The sequence below is a fragment of the Amblyraja radiata genome, chromosome 15, assembly GCF_010909765.2.
Source record: "Amblyraja radiata isolate CabotCenter1 chromosome 15, sAmbRad1.1.pri, whole genome shotgun sequence".
NCBI classification, from domain to species: domain Eukaryota; kingdom Metazoa; phylum Chordata; class Chondrichthyes; order Rajiformes; family Rajidae; genus Amblyraja; species Amblyraja radiata.
Genome location: NC_045970.1, coordinates 58,539,268 through 58,563,807, shown reverse-complemented (window position 1 = coordinate 58,563,807; position 24,540 = coordinate 58,539,268). Strand labels below are relative to the sequence as shown.

Genomic DNA, 24,540 nt, shown 5'->3' with positions numbered 1-24,540 from the left:
ACACCATTCTGGTGTAATGCCTTTCGCCATGACTTGTCACAAGTGTATGATCAGGTAGTGGGGAGCAAACAAGGAGGAAAACATAGAAACATATAAACATAGAAAAGAGGTGCAGGAGTAGGCCATTCGGCCCTTCTAGCCTGCACCGCCATTCAATATGATCATGGCTGATCATCCAACTCAGTATCCTGTACCTGCCTTCTCTCCATACCCCCTGATCCCTTTAGCCACAAGGGCACATCTCTTAAATATAGCCAATGAACTGGCCTCAACTACCTTCTGTGGCAGAGAAATCCCCAGATTCACCACTCTCCGTGTAAAAAATGATTTTCTCATCTCGGTCCTAAAAGACTTCCCCCTTATCCTTAAACTGTGACCCCGTGTTATGGGCTTCCCCAACATCGGGAACAATCTTCCTGCATCTAGCCTGTCCAACCCCTTAAGAATGTTATAAGTTTCTATAAGATCCCCCCTCAATCTTCTAAATTCTAGCGAGTACAAGTCGAGTCCATCCAGTCGTTCTTCATATGAAAGTCCTGCCATCCCAAGAATCAGTCTGGTGAACCTTCTCTGTACTCCCTCTATGGCAAGAATATCTTTTCTCAGATTAGGAGGAAAGGTTACCCGGGAGCCGAGCAGCTGAAAGCTGGTGTGTAAGGGGCCAAAGTGCGAGGATGTGAGGAATGAAACCATTGGTATGGTTGTGCTTGACAGTTTTCCTCTAGGTTTAACTTATTCAAAGGCAAATAAATGTTTTACATACATAGCAGCATAGAAACATAGACAATAGGTGCAGGAGGAGGCCATTCTCCAGCACCGCCATTCATTGTGATCATGGCTGATCGTCCCCAATCAATAACCCGTGCCTGCCTTCTGCCCATATCCCTTGATTCCACTCGCCCCGAGAGCTCCGCCTAACTCTCTCTGTGGAATTCTGTGGAATTCTCTGCCACAGAAGGTAGTTGAGGCCAGTTCATTGGCTATATTTAAGAGGGGGTTAGATGTGACCCTTGTGGCTAAAGGGGTCAGGGCGTATGGAGGGAAGGCAGGTACGGGATACTGATTTGGATGATCAGCCATGATCATATTGAATGGCGGTGCAGGCTCGAAGGGCCCAATGGCCTACTCCTGCACCTATTTTCTATGTTGCTCTTAAATCCATTCAGTGATTTGCCCTCTGTAGCAGGGAATTCCACAAATTCACAACTCTCTGGGTAAAAAGGTTTTTTCTCACCTCAGTCTTAAATGACCTCCCCTTTATTCTAAGACTGTGCCCCCAGGTTTTGGACTCGCGTTTTTCCTGCATCCAGCTTGTCCAGTCCTTTTATAATTTTATATGTTTCTATCAGAATCCCCCTCATCCTTCTAAACTCGTGAATACAAGCCTAGTCTTTTCAATCTTTCCTCATTTGACAGTCCCGCTATCCCTGAGATCAATCTCGTGAATCTACGCTGCACTGCCTCAATCACAAGGATGTCCTTCCTCAAAACTGTACACAATACTCCAGATGTGGTCTTACCAGAGCCCTATACAACTGCAGAAGAATCTCTCTTGTCCTATACTGAAATCCTCTTGTTATGAAGGCCAACATTCCATTAGCTTTCTTCACTGCCTGCTGTTCCTGCACGCCAACTTTCAGTGACTGGTGTACAAGGACACCCAGGTCTCGCGGCACCTCCCCCTTACCCAACCTAACCACACTGAGATAATAATCTGCCCCTTGTTTTTGCCGCCAAAGTGGATAACCTCACATTTATCTATATTAAACTGCATCTGCCACGTATCTGCCATCTTTCTCACGCCTCGGGTTTCGTATCGCGTTACATCCGTCAATCTGCCCGTTTCATTCGGGATTTGACAAGGTTCTTCCTTGGCTAAGTTATTTCAACTCGGTACACCGGTCCCCTCCGACAAACCAGGATGGCCGAGTGGTTAAGGCGTTGGACTTAAGATCCAATGAACGTAAGTTCACGTGGGTTCGAACCCCACTCCTGGTAGCTGTCATTTCATCTTCGCTTTCATTTTTCTGAGGCAACTCGTCAAACAATGCGGCGAAGAATATGAATGCCCGGGTGCAAGAGGGAACCATTTCCAGGGGCTGAGCGATCACCTCTTTTCTTAAAGATTGTGGGTCAGAGAGGATGGCACCGCAAGTTCAAATCCACCGTGTATCTCGTCCACCTATAGACCACGGAAAGTTCAACCTGACGAAATGTCCCAACCAAAAACGTCTCCTGCCCATTCATTCCTCACATGCTCCCTGCCCCGATGAGCTACTCCAAGTACATTGTGTTTTGCTCAAGATTTCACCAGCAACCTTGCCTAGCGTGGGTCATGGGGAGATGATGATTCATCTGACATTCTGTCAATGTTCTGTGCTTACCATCAATTATTTTGTAACAGAGTTTTTGAAAGCCTTGAGCGTGGTCGGCTACGGTGTAAAGGATCAGGTGGAACTCAGCAGGATGGGCAGCATTTATAGACCCAGAAGGTATATGTCGACGTTTTGGGTTGAGGTCCAGAAATAGGATCGGAAAGCAAGGAGAGGGTGGGCAGTAAGAGGGAAGAGAGGTTCAGGTGAAGGTGGATGATAGGGGGAAAACTAGATGGAAATTTGCATGGATGAAGAACAGCGGGGTGTGCTGGCTTGAAATTGGCACATGTAATGTTAATTCCAATGTGTTGTATGCTGCAGAACACGGAATGTGAAATGTTGCTCTTCCAATTAGCGCTTGCCCTCTCTGTAGCAACGCAGAACGCCGAGGACAGGCCGGTCGCCGTATAACATTCAACCGAAAGATAGAGTCGGCCGCAGCGGTTGGCGCAAACTCTCCATAAAACGGTCGCTCAGTCTCTGCTCGCCTACTTGGGGGAGGGAGGGGGGAAGAAGAGAAAAGGATCAGAGATAGAGAGAGAAATAGAGCATAAGAACCTAAGACAAGAGAGAGAGAGATAGAGGGGAGGGAGTGGACGTAGCGCGAAGCAAAAGAGAGGGAGAGAGATCCGCGCGATCCGTGCCGCGCCGCGCGCCGCGGGAGCGCTGGCAGCGCGCGCGAGGCTGCGCGCGAGTCGCGGCCGCGGCCAATCGCGCGCGCGCTCGCGCTCGCGCGCGTGCGCGAGCGCGCGCGCGCGAGCGGCGGCGGCTGGTGCGGCGTCGGCACGCCCGCGCCGCGGCGATCGAGCGAGGCGAGGGAGCGGGGAGCGAGGGATCTAGGGGAGCGAGCGAGCGAGCGAGCGAGCGAGCGGAGCGAGCGAGCGAGCGAGCGAGCGAGTAGCGAGCGCGCGAGCTGTCGTCGCTAGCTAGCTAGCGCTCTCGCGCTGTATCGATCGAGCGAGCGATCGATAGAGCGAGCTATCTATCTAGCGAGCTCTGAGCGCGCGAGCGCGAGTCTATCTAGCTATCTTATCTATCTATCTATCGATCTAGCTATCTCTCTATCTCTCTCTATAGATCTAGCTCGTCCCTCTCTCTATCTATCTATCTATCTATCTATCTATCTATCTATCTATCTATCTATCTATCTATCTATCTATCTATCTATCTATCATCTATCTATATATCTATCTATCTATCTATCTATCTGACGGCGGTCCAGACTTTGACACGTCAACCTTGGGGAAATGTGTTTTGACATTCTACCCTATCTGCGCGCGCTATAATGTGGCAAACTTCCATCTTATCAGAGTCTAGGTGCACAAACGCAGACTTACTCGGCGGGACCAACGTTATTACGAGCAAAGAACACGTAGACCACATGGCAAACAGAGAAGAGTTAGTTGTTTTCAAGATCTCGCCGCCCGGCATCTGATATCGGACGCCAGATGCTGATGTCTTTAGGAGGCAATGTGACGTGCATGTGACGCCGGATTGGATGGGTTGTCATAACCCACGCAATGTGAGCCGGTTTACTTAAGACCAGCCCACCACGAGGTGGGGGGAGGGGGAGGGGGGTTGCAGTGACACTCTTCAGATAATGTAAAGTTTCTACTGACTGTTCAACACCATTCTGTGGGTTTTGAACATCGTTGAATGATTTTCACCGAGTACTGGTGTAATGCCTTTCGCCATGACTTGTCACAAGTGTATGATTTTCCTCTCAAAAGCACTTGAAAAGGTAATTTTAAGTCAACCTTCACCAAAATAGTATCTAGCAAACGTTCCAATCAGGTTTCAGTGCCCACCACAGCAGAGAGTCTGCCTTGTTGAAGGTACATAATGACCGACTGTTCACCGTTGACTTCAGCGACTGTGCAATCCTGCTCCTTCTCGACCTCAGTACAGCGTTTGATACCGTCGACCACACCATCCTAATTGACCGTCTCCGGCACGGAGTTGGTTTTGAAGGCACTGTTCCATCCATGGCCCCATTCTCTTCTCCCTGTATGTGCTCCGCTTAGGCCAAGTCATTCAAAGGCACGGTATTTCCTTCCATTGCTACGCAGACGATACACAACTCTATCTCCCCCTGAAACCCAACAACCGATCAAATCTACTTAACCTTGCCCGCTGCCTCGAGGATATAAAGTGTTGGATGGCCCAGAACTTCCTCCAACCAAACGAGAGTAAGTCTGAGGTCATTCTTCTCGGCCCCTCTGACTTAATCAAGACGATAACAGGCAGCCTTGGAAGCCTTACCCCACTACTCAAACCTCACGTCAAAAACCTTGGCGTGATATTTGACTCAGCATTGAAATTTGACAAACAAGTCAATGCCGTGGTAAAAGCTAGCTTCTTCCAGCTTCGGACAATAGCTAAAATAAAACAATTCCTCCAGTTTGATGACCTCGAAAAGATCATCCACGCATTTGCCTGCTCCCGCCTCGACAAGTCGACAAGTAGGAATAAAACCAAATAAACAAAATGTGACGTAAGTTGGAAGATGAATCTCTGCGCTTCGTGTTTGAGGGTCAGAGTCTAATTTGGGGTGAAGTGTTTTTGGAAGATGGAAGAGAGCGCCCTCTGGTGAAGGTTCGAGTGAAATGACGGGAGAGGGTTTTTGTTCGGATCAGCCGCTTCTATGCCGCAGCGTGGGCCTCATGGCGCAGAGATACACGGCGGAATCGGAGACAAGGACGCCGGAGATACTTAAAGGTATCGAGCGATTCCCTTTGTGGTAAGCAGCAGAAATCCTCTCTGGCAAATCACGAGCCTGATCTCCGAAGTCGGCATTAAATTTTTTCAGTAGATATTTCGGCGTTTGTCCACCGTTCTGAATGTACCAGAAAGCGGCCTGATTATCGTAAGATTTGGGGTAATTGCAATTAAGTATTACGGCCTGTCCTTCAACAACAGTGAGTTCAGGCGGATATTGAGAAATGGACTCTTCCCCGTAGCCTCCTGTATTAAAACAAAAGAAACAAACGATGAAGCTGAAAGCCCACAACAAATAACCAACAAATAACATCGATCTGTACAGCACAGGAACAGACCTCCTTTCACAATATCCGTGCCGAGTATAATGCTAAAATAAACTAATCTCACTTGCTTCAACATAATACCTATCCCTCCATTCCCTGTTTATCCATATTCTTGTTATTGAGGGAGTGCAGCGTAGGTTTACAAGGTTAATTCCCGGAATGGCGGGACTGTTATATGCTGAGAGAATGGAGCGGCTGGGCTTGTACACTCTGGAATTTAGAAGGATGAGAGGCAGTCTTATTGAAACATATAAGATTATGAAGGGTTTGGACACGATGGAGGCAGGAATCATGTTTCCGATGTTGGGGCAGTCCAGAACCAGGAGCCACCGTTTAAGAATAAGGGGTAAGATGTTTAGAATGGAGATGAGGAAACATTTTTATAACACAGGGAGTTGTGAGTCTGTGGCATTCCCTGCTTACTCCTGTTACTTTCAAAAGCGAGCTAGACATGGCTCTTAAAAATAGCGGAGTGGGGGAGAAGGCAGGAACGGGGTACTGATTGTGGATGATCAGCCATGGTCACATTGAACGGCGGTGCTGTCTTGAAGGGTCGAATGGCCTAATGCTGCACCTATTGTCCATTGTCTATTGTCATATGTCTACCTAATAAACTAGTAAACACCACTTTCGTCTATGCCTGCATTGGCACGCCCTTGCAGTGTGTGCCAGGCACCCGTTACCACTTTGCCCCGAACGTCTCCTTTAAACATTGCCACTTTCACCTTAAAGCTGCGCCCTCCAAACTTTGACACGTCAACCTTGGGGAAATGTGTTTTGACATTCTACCCTATCTGTGCGCGCTATAATGTGGCAAACTTCCATCTTAGCAGAGTCTAGGTGCACATACTGAGCGTTTAAACGCAGACTTACTCGGCAGGACGAACGTTATTACGAGCAAAGAACATGTAGACCACATGGCAAACGGAGAAGAGTTAGTTGTTTTCAAGATCTCACCGCCCCGCATCTGATTTCGGACGCCAGATGCTGATGTCTTTAGGAGGCAATGTGACGTGCATCTGACGCCGGATTGGATGGGTTGTCATAATCCACGCAATGTGAGCCCGTTTACTTAAGACCCGCCCACCACGAGGTAGGGGGGTGGGGGGAGGGGAGAGGGGCGTGCAGCGACACTCTTCAGATAATGTAACGTTTCTACCGACTGTTCAACACCATTCTGGTGTAATGCCTTTCGCCATTTGACTTGTCACAAGTGTATGATCCGGTGGTGGGGAGCAAACAAGGAGGAAAACATAGAAACATAGAAACATAGAAAAGAGGTGCAGGAGTAGGCCATTCGGCCCTTCGAGCCTGCACCGCCATTCAATATGATCATGGCTGATCATCCAACTCAGTATCCTGTACCTGCCTTCTCTCCATACCCCCTGATCCCTTTAGCCACAAGGGCACATCTCTTACATATAGCCAATGAACTGGCCTCAACTACATTCTGTGGCAGAGAATACCACAGATTCACCGGTCCCTTCCGACAAACCAGGATGGCCGAGCGGTTAAGGCGTTGGACTTAAGATCCAATGAACGTGAGTTCACGTGGGTTCGAACCCCACTCCTGGTAGCTGTCATTTCATCTTCGTTTCCATTTTTCTGAGGCAACTCGTCAAACAATGCGGCGAAGAATATGAATGCCCGGGTGCAAGAGGGAACCATCTCCAGGGGCTGACCGATCACCTCTTTTCTGAAAGATTGTGGGTCAGCGAGGATGGCACCGCAAGTTCAAATCCACCGTGTATCTCGTCCACCTATAGACCACGGAAAGGTCAATCCGAAGAAATGTCCCAACCAAAAACGTCTCCTGTCCATTCCCTCCTCACATGCGCCCTGCCCCGAAGAGCTACTCCAAGTACATTGTGTTTTGCTCAAGATTTCACCAGCAGCCTTGACTAGCGTAGGTCATGGGGAGATGATGATTCATCTGACATTCTGTCTATGTTCTGTGAATATTATCAATTATTTTGTAACAGAGTTTTTGAAATCCTTGAGCGTGGTCGGCTACGGTGTAAAGGATCAGGTGGAACTCAGCAGGATGGGCAGCATTTATAGACCCAGAAGGTATATGTCGACGTTTTGGGTTGAGGTCCAGAAACAGGATCGGAAAGCAAGGAGAGGGTGGGCAGTAAGAGGGAAGAGAGGTTCAGGTGAATGTGGATAATAGGGGGGGAAATAGATGGAAATTTGCATGGATGAAGAACAGCGGGGTGTGCTGGCTTGAAATTGGCACATTTAATGTCAATTCCAATGTGTTGTATGCTGCAGAACACGGAATGTGAAAAGTTGCTCTTCCAATTAGCGCTTGCCCTCTCTGTAGCAGCGCAGAACGCCGAGGACAGGGCGGTCGCCGTTAACATTTAACGGTAAGATAGAATCGGCCGCCACGGTTGGCGCAAACTCTCCATAAAACGGTCGCTCAGTCTCTGCTCGCCTTCTTGGGGGAGTTATTTTGTCAGCATTTGAATTTTGAAATAATTTAATTGCCACACAACCAAGGTCGGTGGTATTTGGGTTGCCAGCAGCGGTACAATAATAAAGAACACAACCACAATAAAAATTTTACACAAACATCCACCACAGCATTCATCACTGTGGTGGAAGGCACAGAGCTTGGCCAGTCCTCCTCCATTTTCCCCGTGGTCGAGACCACCACCCTCCACAGCCGTTGCTGCGGGCGTCCAGATGGTAAGGGACAAAGTCAAAGTCAAGGTGAGTCCAGGATCGGCTCTTCCCAACCAGAGACCGCGGCTTCAGGCTGGTGTAGGCCGCAGGCCGGCGGTCAAAGTTTTAAAGTACCTGCCGTGCCGCAGCCGGAAGCACCGCAGTCTGCAGGGCCGGCGGTCGAAGCTCCCCTCCTGGGGTGATGTTAAGTCCATGCCGCACCCGCGGTAGAAGACGGCCGCGGGCCGGCGGTGGAAGCTTCTTCCCCCGGGTCCTCCACGTGAGATCCCAGGCTGTAGACGCCGCACCAGCTGGAGTTCTGTAGACCGCTGCTTCAGGCTGCCGGCTGCCGCGGGCCAGCTTAACGCAACAAGCCAGAATGGAAGGCGCGCAGGTTATCCACCCTCCCTGGAAGCGCTATTTAGGTGGATTGTCGGCCTTCCTGCCTGCCTCTCTCTCTATCTCCATCTCATCCTCTCTCACTAGCTCTCTCGCTCTGTCTGTCTGTCTGTCTGTCTGTCTGTCTGTCTGTCTGTCTGTCTGTCTGTCTGTCTGTCTCTCTCTCTCTCTCTCTCTCTCTCTCTCTCTCTCTCTCTCTCCCTCTCTCTCCCCCTCTCTCTCTATCTCTCTCTCTCCCTCTCTCTCTCACTCTCTCTCTTCTTCTTCTTCTTCTTCTCTCTCTCTCTCTCTCTGTTTATTACCTGTCTGATTACCTAGTCTATCTACCTAATCTATCTATATATTATCTAGCGTCGATCTATCTATCTATCTATCTATCTATCTATCTATCTATCTATCTATCTATCTATCTATCTATCTATCTATCTATCTATCTATCTATCTATCTATCTATCTATCTATCTATCTATCTATCTATCTATCTATCTATCTATCTGTGAGTAATAGATAGATAGAACGTTTTTCACACAGAGAGTGGTGAATCTCTGGAACTCCCTGCCACAGAGGGTAGTCGAGGCCAGTTCATTGGCTATATTTAAGAGGGAGTTAGATGTGGCCCTTGTGGCTAAGGGGATCAGAGGGTATGGAGAGAAGGCAGATACGGGATACTGAGTTGGATGATCAGCCATGATCATATTGAATGGCGGTGCAGGCTCGAAGGGCCGAATGGCCTACTCCTGCACCTAATTTCTATGTTTCTATGTTTCTATGTCTATCAAGCAATCCATCTATCATCGATCAGATCTATTATGCTATCTATCGATCTAGCTATCGATTATCGATCTATCTACTATGAGCTAGCTATCTCTCTAGCTATCTATCTAGCATAGCATCTATCTACTATCTAATTATCTATCTATCTATCTATCTATCTATCTATCTATCTATCTATCTATCTATCTATCTATCTATCTATCTATCTATCTATCTATCTATCTATCTCTCTCTCTCTCTCTATCTCTCTCTATCTATCTATCTATCTATCTATCCATCGATCTATCTATCTATCTATCTATCTATCTATCATCTATCTATATATCTATCTATCCGTCTATCCATCTGGTGGCGGCGGGACAGTGTTGCAGCGGCCCCTACAGCCTGTCTGTCTTTTTTTTTTTTTCTGTCTAGTTAAATGTAGTTGTTTGTGTTTTTTTAATAGTGTTATTAACTGTGTATATGTGGGGGGGGGGAGGGAAACTTTTTAAAATCTCTTCCCTGTACGTGAGACCCGACCTTTTCCTTGTCGGGTCTCCGATGTCGTTGGGGCGAAGCACCGTGGAGCGGCCTCCAGCCTGAACGAACTGGGGGGCTCCAGTCACGGAGCCTGCGGAGCTGCGGACTAACCATCGTTCGGCTGGCCGGCATCGGGGCGGCCCGACCACGTAGCTCGGAGGCTCCAGCTGCAGCCGCAGGTCCGGTGGACTGGGACATCGGGAGCTCGCGGGTCCGGGTGGACAGACAGCTTTCCGGAGCTCCCGCAACGCGACTTCTCTAGCCCGTGTCGCGGGGTTGAAACGACCCGGAGCGGGGACGTACATCGCCCGGCGCGGTTTCATGGCCGTGGGACATTCCAGCGCCCGCCGGGGGCTCCAACATTGTGACATTTAGACCGGGAGCGGGGCCGTACATCGCCTGGCGCGGCCTAAAATGACCGTGGGACTCACCATCGCCCGCCTGGGGCTTCGACATCGGGAGAGAAATGGAGAACAGGGGAGAGAAAAAGACTTTGACTTCCATCACAGTGGGTTCACTGTGATGGATGTCTTTGTAAATTGAATTGTGTGTATGTCTGTAGGAAATTGTCTGTTTGTATGGCTGTGGAAACGGAGTTTCGTTTGGGCCTCACTGAGGTTCAAATGACATGTAATAAATATTGGTTGATTGATCTATCTATCTATCTATCTATCTATCTATCTATCTATCTATCTATCTATCTATCTATCTATCTATCTATCTAGCGAGCTAGCTAGCGATCGATCTATCTATCTATCTATCTATCTAGCTATCTATCTATCTATCTACCTATCTATCTATCTATCTATCTATCTATCTATCTATCTATCTATCTATCTATCTATCTATCTATCTATCTATCTATCTATCTATCTATCTATCTATCTATCTATCTATCTATCTGTCGGTTCCTGTGCTGCACTGCTTTATGTTCTGTTTAGCTAGTGATAAAATAAATTTAGATTGCACTGAAATGAATGGCAATGTTCCTTACCAGTTGCAGTCATTGCCAATTCGTCCGACCCAGGATCACCATTTGCTGCTGCCTGGGCCCATTTTAAAGGGACCACTTCATTCTCACTGGTGTGCCAGACGCTTCCGCCGCTAAATGCGCCCTCTAGTGGTCACTTTATGACAGCGCTGGGATAGGTGTTGTGTTTTTGTGCGGATCCACCATCCAACAGCAACAGTGTGGGGATCATGGCACACAGATACACGGCGGAATCCGACACAGGAGCCTGGGAAATAGTGAAACGAGCCAACTTGTTGCTTTTCTGCACAGCAGCCGTAAACCTGTCCGGACAATCGTCGGACGGATCTACTGTGCCGCTGGCATATATTTTCAGCAGGTATTTAGGACTTTCCTCGCCGTGTTGGCTGTACCAAACGATTGTTTCACCAGCTCTTGAATAGGTACAGTTCATAACTATGACTTGTCCTTCCTCGGCCGTTAATTCCGGCGGATCCTGAGTTACCCATTCTTCCCCGCTCGTTCCTGAAACAGAAAAACGGAATGTATGAACGGCCCAAAGGTGCATTCAACACACGGGAAACGTGCTGGCTGTTTGCTTCAAACGGAGACTCACCCGGAAGCCAGGCCAATATAATCAGGCTGAGGCAACAAGAAGTCATCGCGCCAGCTTTATAGTTCGGAACTTGAAGGCGTTCTGTTTTCGAGATGTTACATGAGGTGAATGATATGAGGAAGAAAAGTGTGATCCACTGTAGTCTGAAACTAAGGGGCGAACTGTCGCGACAGGATTGGCTGGGGCACGTAGAACGCCAATCAGAATGTGTCTCAGTTTCTATCCCTCCTCTAGATGTTGTACGACCGCTCTCTCTCTCTCTTTCTCTCTTTCATATTTCTCTCTCTCACGCTCGCTCTCTCTCTCTCGCTCTTACCCCCTCGCGCGCGCCCGCGCGCGCCCGCGCGCGCGCGCGCCAGCGATCCAGCGCGAGCGCGAGCGAGCGAGCGAGCGAGCGAGCGAGCGAGCGAGCGAGCGAGCGAGCGAGCGAGCGAGCGAGCGAGCGAGCGAGCGAGCGAGCGAGCGAGCGAGCGAGCGAGCGAGCGAGCGAGCGAGCGAGCGAGCGAGCGAGCGAGCGAGCGAGCGAGCGGGCGAGCGGGCGGGCGAGCGAGAGAGCGAGCAAGCGAGCGAGCGAGCGAGCGAGCGAGCGAGCGAGCGAGCGAGCGAGCGAGCGAGCGAGCGAGCGAGCGAGCGAGCGAGCGAGCGAGCGAGCGAGCGAGACAGCGAGCTAGCGAGCGAGCGAGCGAGCGAGCGAGCGAGCGAGCCAGCGAGCGAGCGAGCGAGCGAGCGAGCGAGCGAGCGAGCGAGCGAGCGAGCGAGCGAGCGAGCGAGCAAGCTAGCGAGCGATCGAGCCAGCGAGCGAGCGAGCGAGCGAGCGCGCGAGCCAGCGAGCGAGCGAGCTACCGAGCGAGCGAGCGAGCGAGCTAGCGAGCGAGCGAGCGAGCGAGCTAGCGATCTAGCGATCTAGCTAGCGAGCTATCTAGCTATGATCTATCGAGCTATCTATCGCGCTCGCTCTCTATCTATCTATCTATCTATCTATCGATCTATCTATCTATCTATCTATCTATCTATCTATCTATCTATCTATCTATCTATCTATCTATCTATCTATCTATCTATCTATCTATCTATCTATCTATCTATCTCTATCTGTCTGTCTGTCTATCTATCTATCTATCTATCTATCTATCTATCATCTATCTATCTATCTATCTATCTATCTATCTATCTATCTATCTATCTATCTATCTATCTATCTATCTATCTATCTATCTATCTATCATCTATCTATATATCTATCTATCTATCTATCTATCTATCTATCTGGTGGCGGCGCGATTCACTGTTGCAGCGGCCCCTACAGCCTGTCTGTCTTTTTTTTATTTTTAGTCTAGTTAAATGTAGTTGTTTGTGTTTTTTTTAACAGTGCTTTTTACTGTGTATATGTGGGCGGGGGTGGGGAGGGGGAAACTTTTTAAAAATCTCTTCCCTGAAGGGGACATGGTTTTACTCTTTTATTTAGCGTCTTCTAACGTTCTTAATGCGACCTGATCACGTAATATTAATATAAGGATTTGTTGATTCCTCGGGCATGCATCCCGATATCGCGAAGTCGCTCAAACATTCTTCCAAAGCGCTGCAATTTTTCTGTGTTTTCAAAAAGGTTTAATTCAGTTTAGAGACACAGCGCGGAAAAAACAGGCCCTTCTGCCCATCCAGTCCATGCAGACTATCGATCATGCGTTCGCACTCGCGAACGTTATCCCGCTTTGTCTTCCACTCCCCTCACACCAGGTGCAATGTATAGAGCCCAATAAACTAACAAACCCGCACTTCCTTGGGTTATGCGAGGAAACCGGAGCACCCGGCGGAAACTCACGCGATCACAGGGAGAACCTGCAAACTCCACGCAGACGATACAGCAGGTCAGAATCGAAACCGGGTCCCTGGCGCAGTGAGGCTGCAGCACTTCCAACTGCGCCACTGTGCCGCCCTGTTTTGTTGGCTGATTGTATTCCTACTGAGTTCAGAGGATTTCGAACCCTCCTTTCCAGAATCACTTGTTAAACGCATGTCGCGGAGTGATGAGGTGGGAACAGGAGCCTTGCGGAGCATTATGGGGAAAATCACGTCAGGGACTGCGAGGATAAAACATGGAATTTAGATGGAGAATGCAAAAAAAAAAGAAGTCTAGTCGACAAGTAGGAATAAAAACAAAAACAAAATGTAAAGTATGTTGGAAGATGAGGTTCTGCGCTTCGTGTTTGAGGATAATATTCTACTAGAAACATAGAAACATAGAAAATAGGTGCAGGAGGAGGCCATTCGGCCCTTCGAGCCAGCACCGCCATTCATTGTGATCATGGTTGATCGTCCCCTATCAATAACCCGTGCCTGCTTTCTCCCCAAATCCCTTGACTCCACTAGCCCCTAGAGCGCGATCTAACTCTCTCTTAAATCCATCCAGTGACTTGGCCTCCACTGCCCTCTGTGGCAGGGAATTCCATAAATTCACAACTATCTGGGTGAAAACTTTTTTTCCTCACCTCAGTCTTGAATGACCTCCCCTTTATTCTAAGGGGTGGAGTGATTTGGAAGATGGAAGAGAGCGCCCTCTGGTGGAGGTTTGAGTGAAATGACGGGAGAGAGTTTTTGTTCGGATCAGCCGCTTCTATGCCGCAGCGTGGGACTCATGGCGCAGAGATACACGGCGGAATCGGAGACAAGGACGCCGGAGATACTTAAAGGTATCGAGAGATTCCCTTTGTGGTAAGCAGCAGAAAACCTCTCTGGCAAATCGCGAGCCGGATCCCAGGAGTTTGTACTAAATAGTTTTAGTAGATATTTCGGCGCTTGCCCACCTTTCTGAATGTACCAGAAAGCGACCTGGTTACCGTAAGATTTGGGGTAATTGCAATTAAGTATTACGGCCTGTCCTTCAACAACAGTGAGTTCAGGCGGATATTGAGACATGGACTCTTCCCCGTAGCTTCCTGTAATAAAGCGAAAAACAAACATGCGATGAAGCTGAAAGCCCACAGCAAATAACCAACAAATAACATCGATCTCTACAACACAGGAACAGACCTACATTCATAATATCCGTTCCGAGTATAATGCTAAAATAAACTAATCTCAGTTGCTTGAACATAATACCTATCCCTCCATTCCCTGTTTATCCATATTCTTGCTATTGAGGGAGTGCAGCGTAGGTTTACGAGGTTAATTCCCGGAATGGCGGGACTGTCATATGCTGAGAGAATGGAGCGGCTGGGCTTGTACACTCAGGAATTTAGAAAGATGAGAGGCAGTCTTATTGAAACATATAAGATTATGAAGGGTTTGGACACGATAGAGGCAGGAAACATGTTTCCGATGTTGGGGCAGTCCAGAACCAGGAGCCACCGTTGAAGAATAAGGGGTAAGATATTTAGAACGGAGTTGAGGAAACACTTTTTCCACACAGGGAGTTGTGAGTTTGTGGAATTCTCTGCCTCAGAAGGGCGGTGGAGGCCAAGTCACTGGATGGATTTAAGAGAGAGTTAGATAGAGCGCTAGGGGCTAGTGGAGTCAAGGGATATGGGGAGAAAGCATGCACGGGTTATTGGTAGGGGCCGATCAAGGGGCTTGATCCCTTTCAAGAGAGAGCTAGATAGGGCTCTTGAAGATAGCGGAGTCAGGGTATATGGGGAGAAGGCAGGAACGGGGTACTGATTCTGGATGATCAGCCATGATCATATTGAATGGCAGTGCTGGCTTGAAGGGGCGAATGGCCTAATCTTGCCCATATTGTCTATTGTCATATGCCTACCTAATAATCTGGTAAACACCACTTTCATCTATGCCTGCATTGGCACGCCCTTGCAGTGTGTGCCAGGCACCCGTTACCACTTTGCCCAGAACGTCTCCTTTAAACATTGCCACTTTCACCTTAAAGCTGCGCCCTCCAGACTTTGACATATCAACCTTGGGGAAATGTGTTATAACATTCTACCCTATCCGTGCGTGCTATATTGTTGCAGACTTCTACCTTATCAGAGTCTAGGTGCACATACTGAACGTTTAAACGCAGACTTACTCGGCAGGACGAAGGTTATTACGAGCAAAGAACATGTAGACCACATGGCAAACGGAGAAGAGTTAGTTGTTTTCAAGATCTCGCCGCCCCGCATCTCATATCGGACGCTAGATGCTGATGTCTTTAGGGGGCAATGTGACGTGCATCTGACGCCGGATTGGATGGGTTGTCATAATCCACGCAATGTGAGCCCGTTTACTTAAGACCCGCCCACCACGAGGTAGGGGGGAGGGGGGGGGCGGGTACAGCGACACCCTTCAGATAATGTAAAGTTTAAGCCACCAGAGGGAGCACGAATATTCAACTTGCGCCGATAGAAGATATTTATGCCCCTGTCCCACATAGGAAACCTGAACGGAAACCGCTGGAGACTTTGCGCCCCACTCAAGGTTTCCGTGCGGTTCCCGGAGGTTGCAGGTGGTTGGCGGAGGTTGCAGGTAGTGGAAGCAAGTAGTGAGACTGACAAAAACCAGCTAGAACCTCCGGGAACTGCACGGAAACCTTGGGTGGGGCGCAAAGTCTCCAGAGGTTTCCGTTCAGGTTCCCTAAGTGGGACAGGGAGCATTAAGCATCAGACAAGGATGTCACTTCCTGTGATCGGGATCTACACATCTAATCAGCACATGTTGACTGTATTTTGTATTGTTAATGGTTTATTATAGTCGTCTGTACCGAGATACGATGGGAAACTTGATTTCGCGTCCTCCGCTGAACAAATGATACCGTATATTATACAACTATACTTAGTTTAGTGTAATTTCATGTCACGTGTCCCTAGCTGCAGTGGCGAGTGTTCTGCCTTGTTATCCAGTCAGCGGAAAGAATGTACATGATTACAATCGAGCTGGCAATGTACAGTGTACAGATGCAGGGTGAAGGATATAACGTGTAATGCAATGTAAACCCCAGCAAAAGTCCGATCAAAGATAATTTGAGGGGCTCTAGCGAGGTAAATGGCACAACTGGCCACATCTTCCCATCGCCACCCCTTTCTGCTTTCCTCAGAGACCGTTCCCTCCGCAACTCCTTGGTCAACTCGCCCCATCCCACCCAACCCACCCCTTTCCCAGGTACTTTCCCCTGCAACCACAGGAGATGCAACGCCTGTCCCTTTCTCTCTCTCTCCCCTCGGCTGCATCCAAGGACCCCGACAGTCCTTGCAGATGCGGCAGGGGTTCACTTCCACCTCCGACAACCACATCTGCTGTATCCGCTATTCCTGGTGTTAATCAGCGAGACCATGCGCAGGCTTTGCCATCGTTTCGCTGAACGCCTTCGCTCAGTCCGCCTCAACCTACCTGATCACCCGCTTGCTCGGCTCTTTCATTCCCCCGCCCATTCCCAATCTGACCTTTCTGTCCTGGGCCTCCTCCATTGTCGGAGTGAGGTCCAGCGCAAATTCAAGGAACACCACCTCATATTTCGCTTGGGTAGCTTACACCCCAGCGATATGAACATTGCCTTCTCTAACTCCAAATAGCCCTTGCTTTCACTCTGTCTCTATCCCCCCCCCCCCCCTCCTTCCCAGTTCTCCCACCAGTCTTACAGTCTCCGACTGCATTCTACCCCTGTCCCGCCCACTCCCCTGAAACGAAACGTCACCCATTCCTCCTCTCCAGAGATGCAGCCTAACCCGCTAAGTTACTCCAGCATTTTGCGTCTACCTTCGAGGTTAATGGCAACTCAGGACCGGTCTCTAGTTGGTGATATAGAATAGAATAGAATGCTATTTATTGTCATTCAAACCTAGGTTTGAACGAAATGTCATTTCTACAGTTTTTTTACATTACAAAACAATCCAAGACCCACACTTAACACAGTTTACATAAACATCCATCACAGTGAGTCTCCAACATCTCCTCACTGTGATGGAAGGCAAAGTCTTTATCTCTTCCCTTTGTTCCTTCTCCCGTGGTTCAGCAGTCCAACTGCAGTGTCGAGGCGAACTGGGGCTCCGATGTTAAAGCCCCCGGCGGGCGATGGTAAGTCCTGAGGCCGTTTGAGCCACGCCGGGCGATGTTAGGCCCCGGCTCCATGTCCTTTAAACCCCGCGGTTCCAGCGGTAGAAGTTCAGTTGCGTGTAGTTGAAAAAGGCAAAGGGAACAGGGTGAAGAATATAGTGTGAAACGCAGAGAGCAATGAAAGAGCCGAACGAGGTAGGTCGGAAGAACGAAAATATATCCTTGCCAAGTGAGAGAGGTATATTAATGAAATTTATAGCAGCGAAGAAGGTACTATTCTTGAAACTGGTGATGTCTGCTTTGAGCTTTTCTTTCTTCCGCCCGACGGGATAAGGGCGAAGAGGAAATGACCGGCGTGTAAATACATTTTGATTAGGTTATCTGTTTTCCCCCAGACAATGTGGAGTGCAGATTTAGACGATGGGAGTGGTAGAATCGTTGGGAGTCAATGGAAATGCGTGGAGCTGGAATAGACACCGACAGGACAAAGGTCAAAGGTGTCTTTCATAATCGGCGCACTTGTTCTCGCTAGAATTTAGAAGATTGAGGGGGGATCTTATAGAAACGTACACAATTCTTAAGGGGTTGGACAGGCTAGATGCAGGAAGATTGTTCCAGATGTTGGGGAAGTCCAGGACAAGGGGTCACAGTTTAAGGATAAAGGGAAGATCTTTTAAGACCGAGAGGAGAAAAAAAAATTCACACAGAGAGTGGTGAATCTCTGGAACTCTCTGCCACAGAAGGTAGTTGAGGCCAGTTCATTGGCTATATTTAAGAGGGAGTTAGATGTGGCCCTTCTGGCTAAAGGGTTCGGGGGTATAGAGAGAAGGCAGGGACGTGATACTGAGTTGGATGATCAGCCATGATCATATTGAGTGGCGGTGCAGGCTCGAAGGGCCGAATGGCCTACTCCTGCACCTATTGTCCATGTTTCTATGTTCGTAGAATCGTGGTTCCACTCGTACAGGAAGGTTTAAATCACGACTTCTATGGATGCCGGGAAACTGATATATCTGCTTACTTCCACATGACCAGCGAGAGCGCCCTCTGGTGATATCTCGTCGCATGTCCTCGGCAGGTTTTTGTCCGGGTCCGGTGCTTCTCTGAGTCAGTGTGGGCTCCATGGCACAGAGATACACGGCAGAATCTGAGAGGAGAGCCCCCGCGATGTTCAAAGTCACCGTCCTACTCTCTTTGAAAAAAGCGGCAGAAAACCTGTCTGTGAAATCTGGAGATCGTTGGTCGAACGTGTTTGATTTCGTCAGTATATATCTCGGCGCTTCCCCTGGATGCTGGACATACCAGAAGGCAGTTCTGCTATCGTAAGCTGCGGTAAACGTGCAATTCAGCTCGACGGCCTGCCCTTCGACTGCCGCCAGTTTCGCCGGTTTCTGGGACACGTCATCGCCCCCGCGGGCTCCTGTAAAAAAAAAGGCACAAAGTGAGCATTCGGGAGGTAAATCAAATCCTCGGCACGCAACGAAGATGCTTTTTTTTGGCGAGACCTACCGGAAAACACGAGAATCAGTATCAGCAGGACACACGTGGCGTTGTTCTGGAGGTGGGTGTTGAAGGTTGGTGGTAGACAGAAAATGCTGGAGAAACTCAGCGGGTGCAGCAGCAACTATTGAGCGAAGGAGATAGGCAACGTTTCGGGCCGAAACCCTTCTTCAGACTGATAGGGGGTTGGGGAGGCGGGGAGAAGAAAGGCAAAAGGAGGAGGAGGAGCCCGAGGGCTGAGGTATGAAGGGGAGGAGACAACACGGGTTAACAGAATTGTGAGAATTCAATGTTCATGCCCCCAGGATGCAGACTCCCCAAGCGGAATATGAGGAGCTGTTCCTCCAATTTGTGGTGGTGCTCGCTCTGGCTGTCTCTCCATTTTCTGGCTTTCGGTGACGCCCGCCTGCTTCCGAGTGAGACCATACACGGGTAAAGGGCGTTTTGCAGATGCAGCGATACATAGATACATAGATACATAGACTATAGCCTCCCGAGGAAATAAAAAAGTTTGCTCAATTATATCATTTCCTTATCCGGTGTGCGGTGTCCTCTTGATGTCATTGTGTGAAATATATTCCAATTAATAATCTCAGACCACAGGATTTATACATGCCCCAACAGAACAATAACATCTGCTTGAGGCGCGTAGAAAGAAGAAAGGGGCAATATTGGCCTTGGGTCTTCACCGAATCGTTGACCTCTTGCCTCAGGTGTTGCTGGATCCGCTGAGTTCTTCAGGCCGTTTAATATGTTTGTCCTCCAGATTCCAGACTCGACTTGAAACACGGGGGCCTGAGCCAGAGGAAGAGGATGTGCAGCCTGTGATTTTATACCTTGGAGGGCAGGAAGCCGGGGAGTGATCTTACAATGGTTTATAACACAATGAGGGGTATAGATGGGTTGATGCAGAGAGTCTTCAGTCCCAATGTAGGAGCAAAAATTACAAAAGGGGATTATGGTTATACTCTTTTATTTAACGTCTTCTAACGTTCTTAATGCGACCTGATCACGTAACGATCTAATATTAATATAAGGATTTGATGATTCCTCGGGCATGCATCCCGATAACGTGAAGTCGCTCAAACATTCTTCCAAAACTCAGCAGTTTTCATTGTTTTGAATAAGTTTTAATTTAGATTAGAGACACACCGCGGAAACAACAGGCCCTTCTGCCCATCGAGTCCATGCAGACCATCGATCACACGTTCGCACTAGCGAACGTTATCCCACTTTGTCTACCACTCCCCGCACACCAGGGGTAATGTATAGATCGCAATAAACTTACAAATCCGCGCGTCCTTGGGTCATGCGAGAAAACCTGAGCACCCGGCGGAAACCCACGCGATCACAGGGAGAACCAGCAAACACCACGCAGACGATACAGCAGCTCAGAATCGAAACGGGGTCCCGGGCGCAGTGAGGCTGCAGCACTAGCAGCTGCGCCACTGTGCCGCCCTGTTTTGTTGGTTGATTGTATTCCTACCGAGTTCAGAGGATTTCCAACCCTCCTTTCCAGAATCACTTGTTAAACGCATGTCGCGGAGGGATGAGGTGGCAACAGCAGCCTTGCGGATTATTATGGGGAGAAATCATGTCAGGGACTGCGAGGATAAAAGATGGAATTTAGAGGGGGAATGCAAAAACAAAAGGCCAGTCGACAAGTAGGAATAAAAACAAACAAATAAATGTAACGTGTATTGGAAGATGAAGCTCTGCGCTTCGTGTTTGAGGGTCAGATTCTATTAGAAACGTAGAAACATAGAAAATAGTTGCAGGAGGAGGCCATTCGGCCCTTCAAGCCAGCACCACCATTCATTGTGATCATGGCTGATCGTTCCCTATCAATAACCCGTGCCTCCCTTCTCCCCTTATCCTTTGACTCCACTAGCCCCTAGAGCTCTATCTAACTCTCTCTTAAATCCATCCAGTGACTTGTCCTCCACTGCCCCCTGTGGCAGGGAATTCCATAAATTCACAACTCTCTAGGTGAAAAAGTGTTTTCTCACCTCAGTCTTAAATGACCTCCCCTTTATTCTAAGGGGTGGAGTGTTTTTGGAAAATGGAAGAGAGCGCCCTCTGGTGAAGATTCGAGTGAAATGACGGGAGAGAGTTTTTGTTCGGATCAGCCGCTTCTATGCCGCAGCGTGGGCCTCATGGCGCAGAGATACACGGCGGAATCGGAGACAAGGACGCCGGAGATACTTAAAGGTATCGAGCGATTCCCTTTGTGGTAAGCAGCAGAAAACCTCTCTGGCAAATCGAGAGCCTCATCACCGGAGTCGGCATTAAATTTTTTCAGTAGATATTTCGGCGCTTGCCCACCGTTCTGAATGTACCAGAAAGCGACCCGATTATCGTAAGATTTGGGATAGTTGCAATTAAATATTACGGCCTGTCCTTCAACAACAGTGAGTTCAGGCGGATATTGAGACATGGACTCTTCCCCGTAGCTTCCTGTAATAAAGCAAAAAAGAAACATGCGATGAAGCTGAAAGCCCACAACAAATAACCAACAAATAACATCGATCTGTACAGCACAGGAACAGACCTCCTTTCACAATATCCGTGCCGAGTATAATGCTAAAATAAACTAATCTCACTTGCTTGAACATAATACCTATCCCTCCATTCCCTGTTTATCCATATTCTTGCTATTGAGGGAGTGCAGCGTAGGTTTACAATGTTAATTCCCGGAATGGCGGGACTGTTATATGCTGAGAGAATGGAGCGGCTGGGCATTTAGAAGGATGAGAGGCAGTCTTATTGAAACATATAAGATTATGAAGGGTTTGGACACGATGGAGGCAGGAAACATGTTTCCGATGTTGGGGGAGTCCAGAACCAGGAGCCACCGTTTAAGAATAAGGGGTAAGATATTTAGAACGGAGATGAGGAAACATTTTTATCACACAGGGAGTTGTGAGTCTGTGGCATTCCCTGCTTACTCCGGTTACTTTCAAAAGCGAGCTAGACATGGCTCTTAAAGATAGCGGAGTGGGGGAGAAGGCAGGCACGGGGTACTGATTGTGGATGATCAGCCATGGTCACATTGAACGGCGGTGCTGTCTTAAAGGGGCGAATGGCCTAATGCTGCACCTATTGTCTATTGTCTATTGTCATATGTCTACCTAATAATCTAGTAAACACCACTTTAGTCTATGCCTGCATTGGCACGCCCTTGCAGTGTGTGCCAGGCACCCGTCACCACTGTGCCCAGAACGTCTCCTTTAAACATTGCCACTTTCACCTTAAAGCTGCGCCCTCCAGACTTTGACACGTCAACCTTGGGAAAATGTGTTTTGACAATCTATCCTATCTGTGCGTGCTATAATGTGGCAAACTTCCATCTTATCTGAGTCTAGTTGCACATACTGAGCGTTTAAACGCAGACTTACTCGGCAGGACGAAGGTTATTACGAGCAAAGAACATGTAGACCACATGGCAAACGGAGAAGAGTTAGTTGTTTTCAAGATCTCGCCGCCCCGCATCTCATATCGGACGCTAGATGCTGATGCCTTTAGGAGGCAATGTGACCTGCATCTGACGCCGGATTGGATGGGTTGTCATAATCCACGCAATGTGAGCCCGTTTCCTTAAGACCCGCCCACCATGAGGTAGGGGGGTGGGGGGAGGGGAGAGGGGGGTGCAGCGACACTCTTCAGATAATGTAACGTTTCTACCGACTGTTCAACACCATTCTGGTGTAATGCCTTTCGCCATGACTTGTCACAAGTGTATGATCAGGTGGTGGGGAGCAAACAAGGAGGAAAACATAGAAACATAGAAACATAGAAAATAGGTGCAGGAGTAGGCCATTCGGCCCTTCGAGCCTGCACCGCCATTCAATATGATCATGGCTGATCATCCAACTCAGTATCCTGTACCTGCCTTCTCTCCATACTCCCTGATCCCTTTAGCCACAAGGGCACATCTCTTAAATATAGCCAATGAACTGGCCTCAACTACCTTCTGTGGCAGAGAATTCCCCAGATTCACCACTCCCCATGTAAAAAATGATTTTCTCATCTCGGTCCTAAAAGACTTCCCCCTTATCCTTAAACTGTGACCCCATGTTATGGACTTCCCCAACATCGGGAACAATCTTCCTGCATCTAGCCTGTCCAACCTCTTAAGAATGTTATAAGTTTCTATAAGATCCCTCCTCAATCTTCTAAATTCTAGCGAGTACAAGTCGAGTCTATCCAGTCGTTCTTCATATGAAAGTCCTGCCATCCCAAGCATCAGTCTGGTGAACCCTCTCTGCACTCCCTCTATGGCAAGAATGTATATCTCAGATTAGGAGGAAAAGTTACCCGGGAGCCTAGCAGCTGAAAGCTGGTGTGTAAGGGGCCAAAGTGCGAGGATGTCAGGAATGAAACCATTGGTATGGTTGTGCTTGACAGTTTTCCTCTAGGTTTAACTTATTCAAAGGCAAATCAATGTTTTAAATACATAGCAGCATAGAAACATAGACAATAGGTGCAAGAGGAGGGCATTCTCCAGCACCGCCATTCATTGTGATCATGGCTGATCGTCCCCAATCAATACCCCGTGCCTGCCTTCTGCCCATATCCCTTGATTCCACTCGCCCCGAGAGCTCCGCCTAACTCTCTCTGTGGAATTCTGTGGAATTTTCTGCCACAGAAGGTAGTTGAGGCCAGTTCATTGGCTATATTTAACAGGGAGTTAGATGTGACCATTGTGGCTAAAGGGGTCAGGGCGTATGGAGGGAAGGCAGGTACGGGATACTGAGTTGGATGATGAGCCATGATCATATTGAATGGCGGTGCAGGCTCGAATGGCCCAATGGCCTACTCCTGCACCTATTTTCTATGTTTCTCTTAAATCCATTCAGTGATTTGCCCTCTGTGGCAGGGAATTCCACAAATTCACAACTCTCTGGGTGAAAAGGCTTTTTCTCACCTCAGTCTTAAATGACCTCCCCTTTATTCTAAGACTGTGGCCCCAGGTTCTGGACTCGCATTTTTCCTGCATCCAGCTTGTCCAGTCCTTTTATAATTTTATATGTTTCTATCAGATACCCCCTCATCCTTCTAAACTCGTGAATACAAGCCTAGTCTTTTCAATCTTTCCTCATTTGACAGCCCCGCTATCCCAGGGATCAATCTCGTGAATCTACGCTGCACTGCCTCAATCACAAGGATGTCCTTCCTCAAAACTGTACACAATACTCCAGATGTGGTCTTACCAGAGCCCTATACAACTGCAGAAGAATCTCTCTTGTCCTATACTGAAATCCTCTTGTTATGAAGGCCAACATTCCATTAGCTTTCTTCACTGCCTGCTGTACCTGCACGCCAACTTTCAGTGACTGGTGTACAAGGACACCCAGGTCTCGCGGCACCTCCCCCTTACCCAACCTAACCACACTGAGATAATAATCTGCCCCTTGTTTTTGCCGCCAAAGTGGATAACCTCACATGTATCTATATTATACTGCATCTGCCACGCATCTGCCATCTTTCTCACGCCTCGGATTTCGTATCGCGTTACATCCGTCAATCTGCCCGTTTCATTCGGGATTTGACAAGATTCTTCCTTGGCTAAGTTATTTCAACTCGGTACACCGATCCCCTCCGACAAACCAGGATGGCCGAGCGGTTAAGGCGTTGGACTTAAGATCCAATGAACGTAAGTTCACGTGGGTTCGAACCCCACTCCTGGTA

The 24,540-nt window shown here is 48.5% G+C and overlaps 3 non-coding genes and 1 gene segment (V, D, J or C); 3 read left to right on the top strand and 1 right to left on the bottom strand.

The window, feature by feature from the left end:
* The first annotated feature begins 1,915 nt into the window (after positions 1-1,915).
* trnal-uaa lies at positions 1,916-1,998 on the top strand. The gene has a single exon. It is a non-coding gene; the product is annotated as a tRNA-Leu (tRNA).
* A 3,009-nt stretch (positions 1,999-5,007) lies between these two features.
* Positions 5,008-10,788, bottom strand: LOC116981486. The segment is given in 2 exon segments: positions 5,008-5,339; positions 10,776-10,788. Coding segments are annotated over 2 exon segments (345 nt in total).
* Positions 6,913-6,995, top strand: trnal-uaa. The gene has a single exon. It is a non-coding gene; the product is annotated as a tRNA-Leu (tRNA).
* A 13,669-nt stretch (positions 10,789-24,457) lies between the features above and the next one.
* trnal-uaa lies at positions 24,458-24,540 on the top strand. The gene has a single exon. It is a non-coding gene; the product is annotated as a tRNA-Leu (tRNA).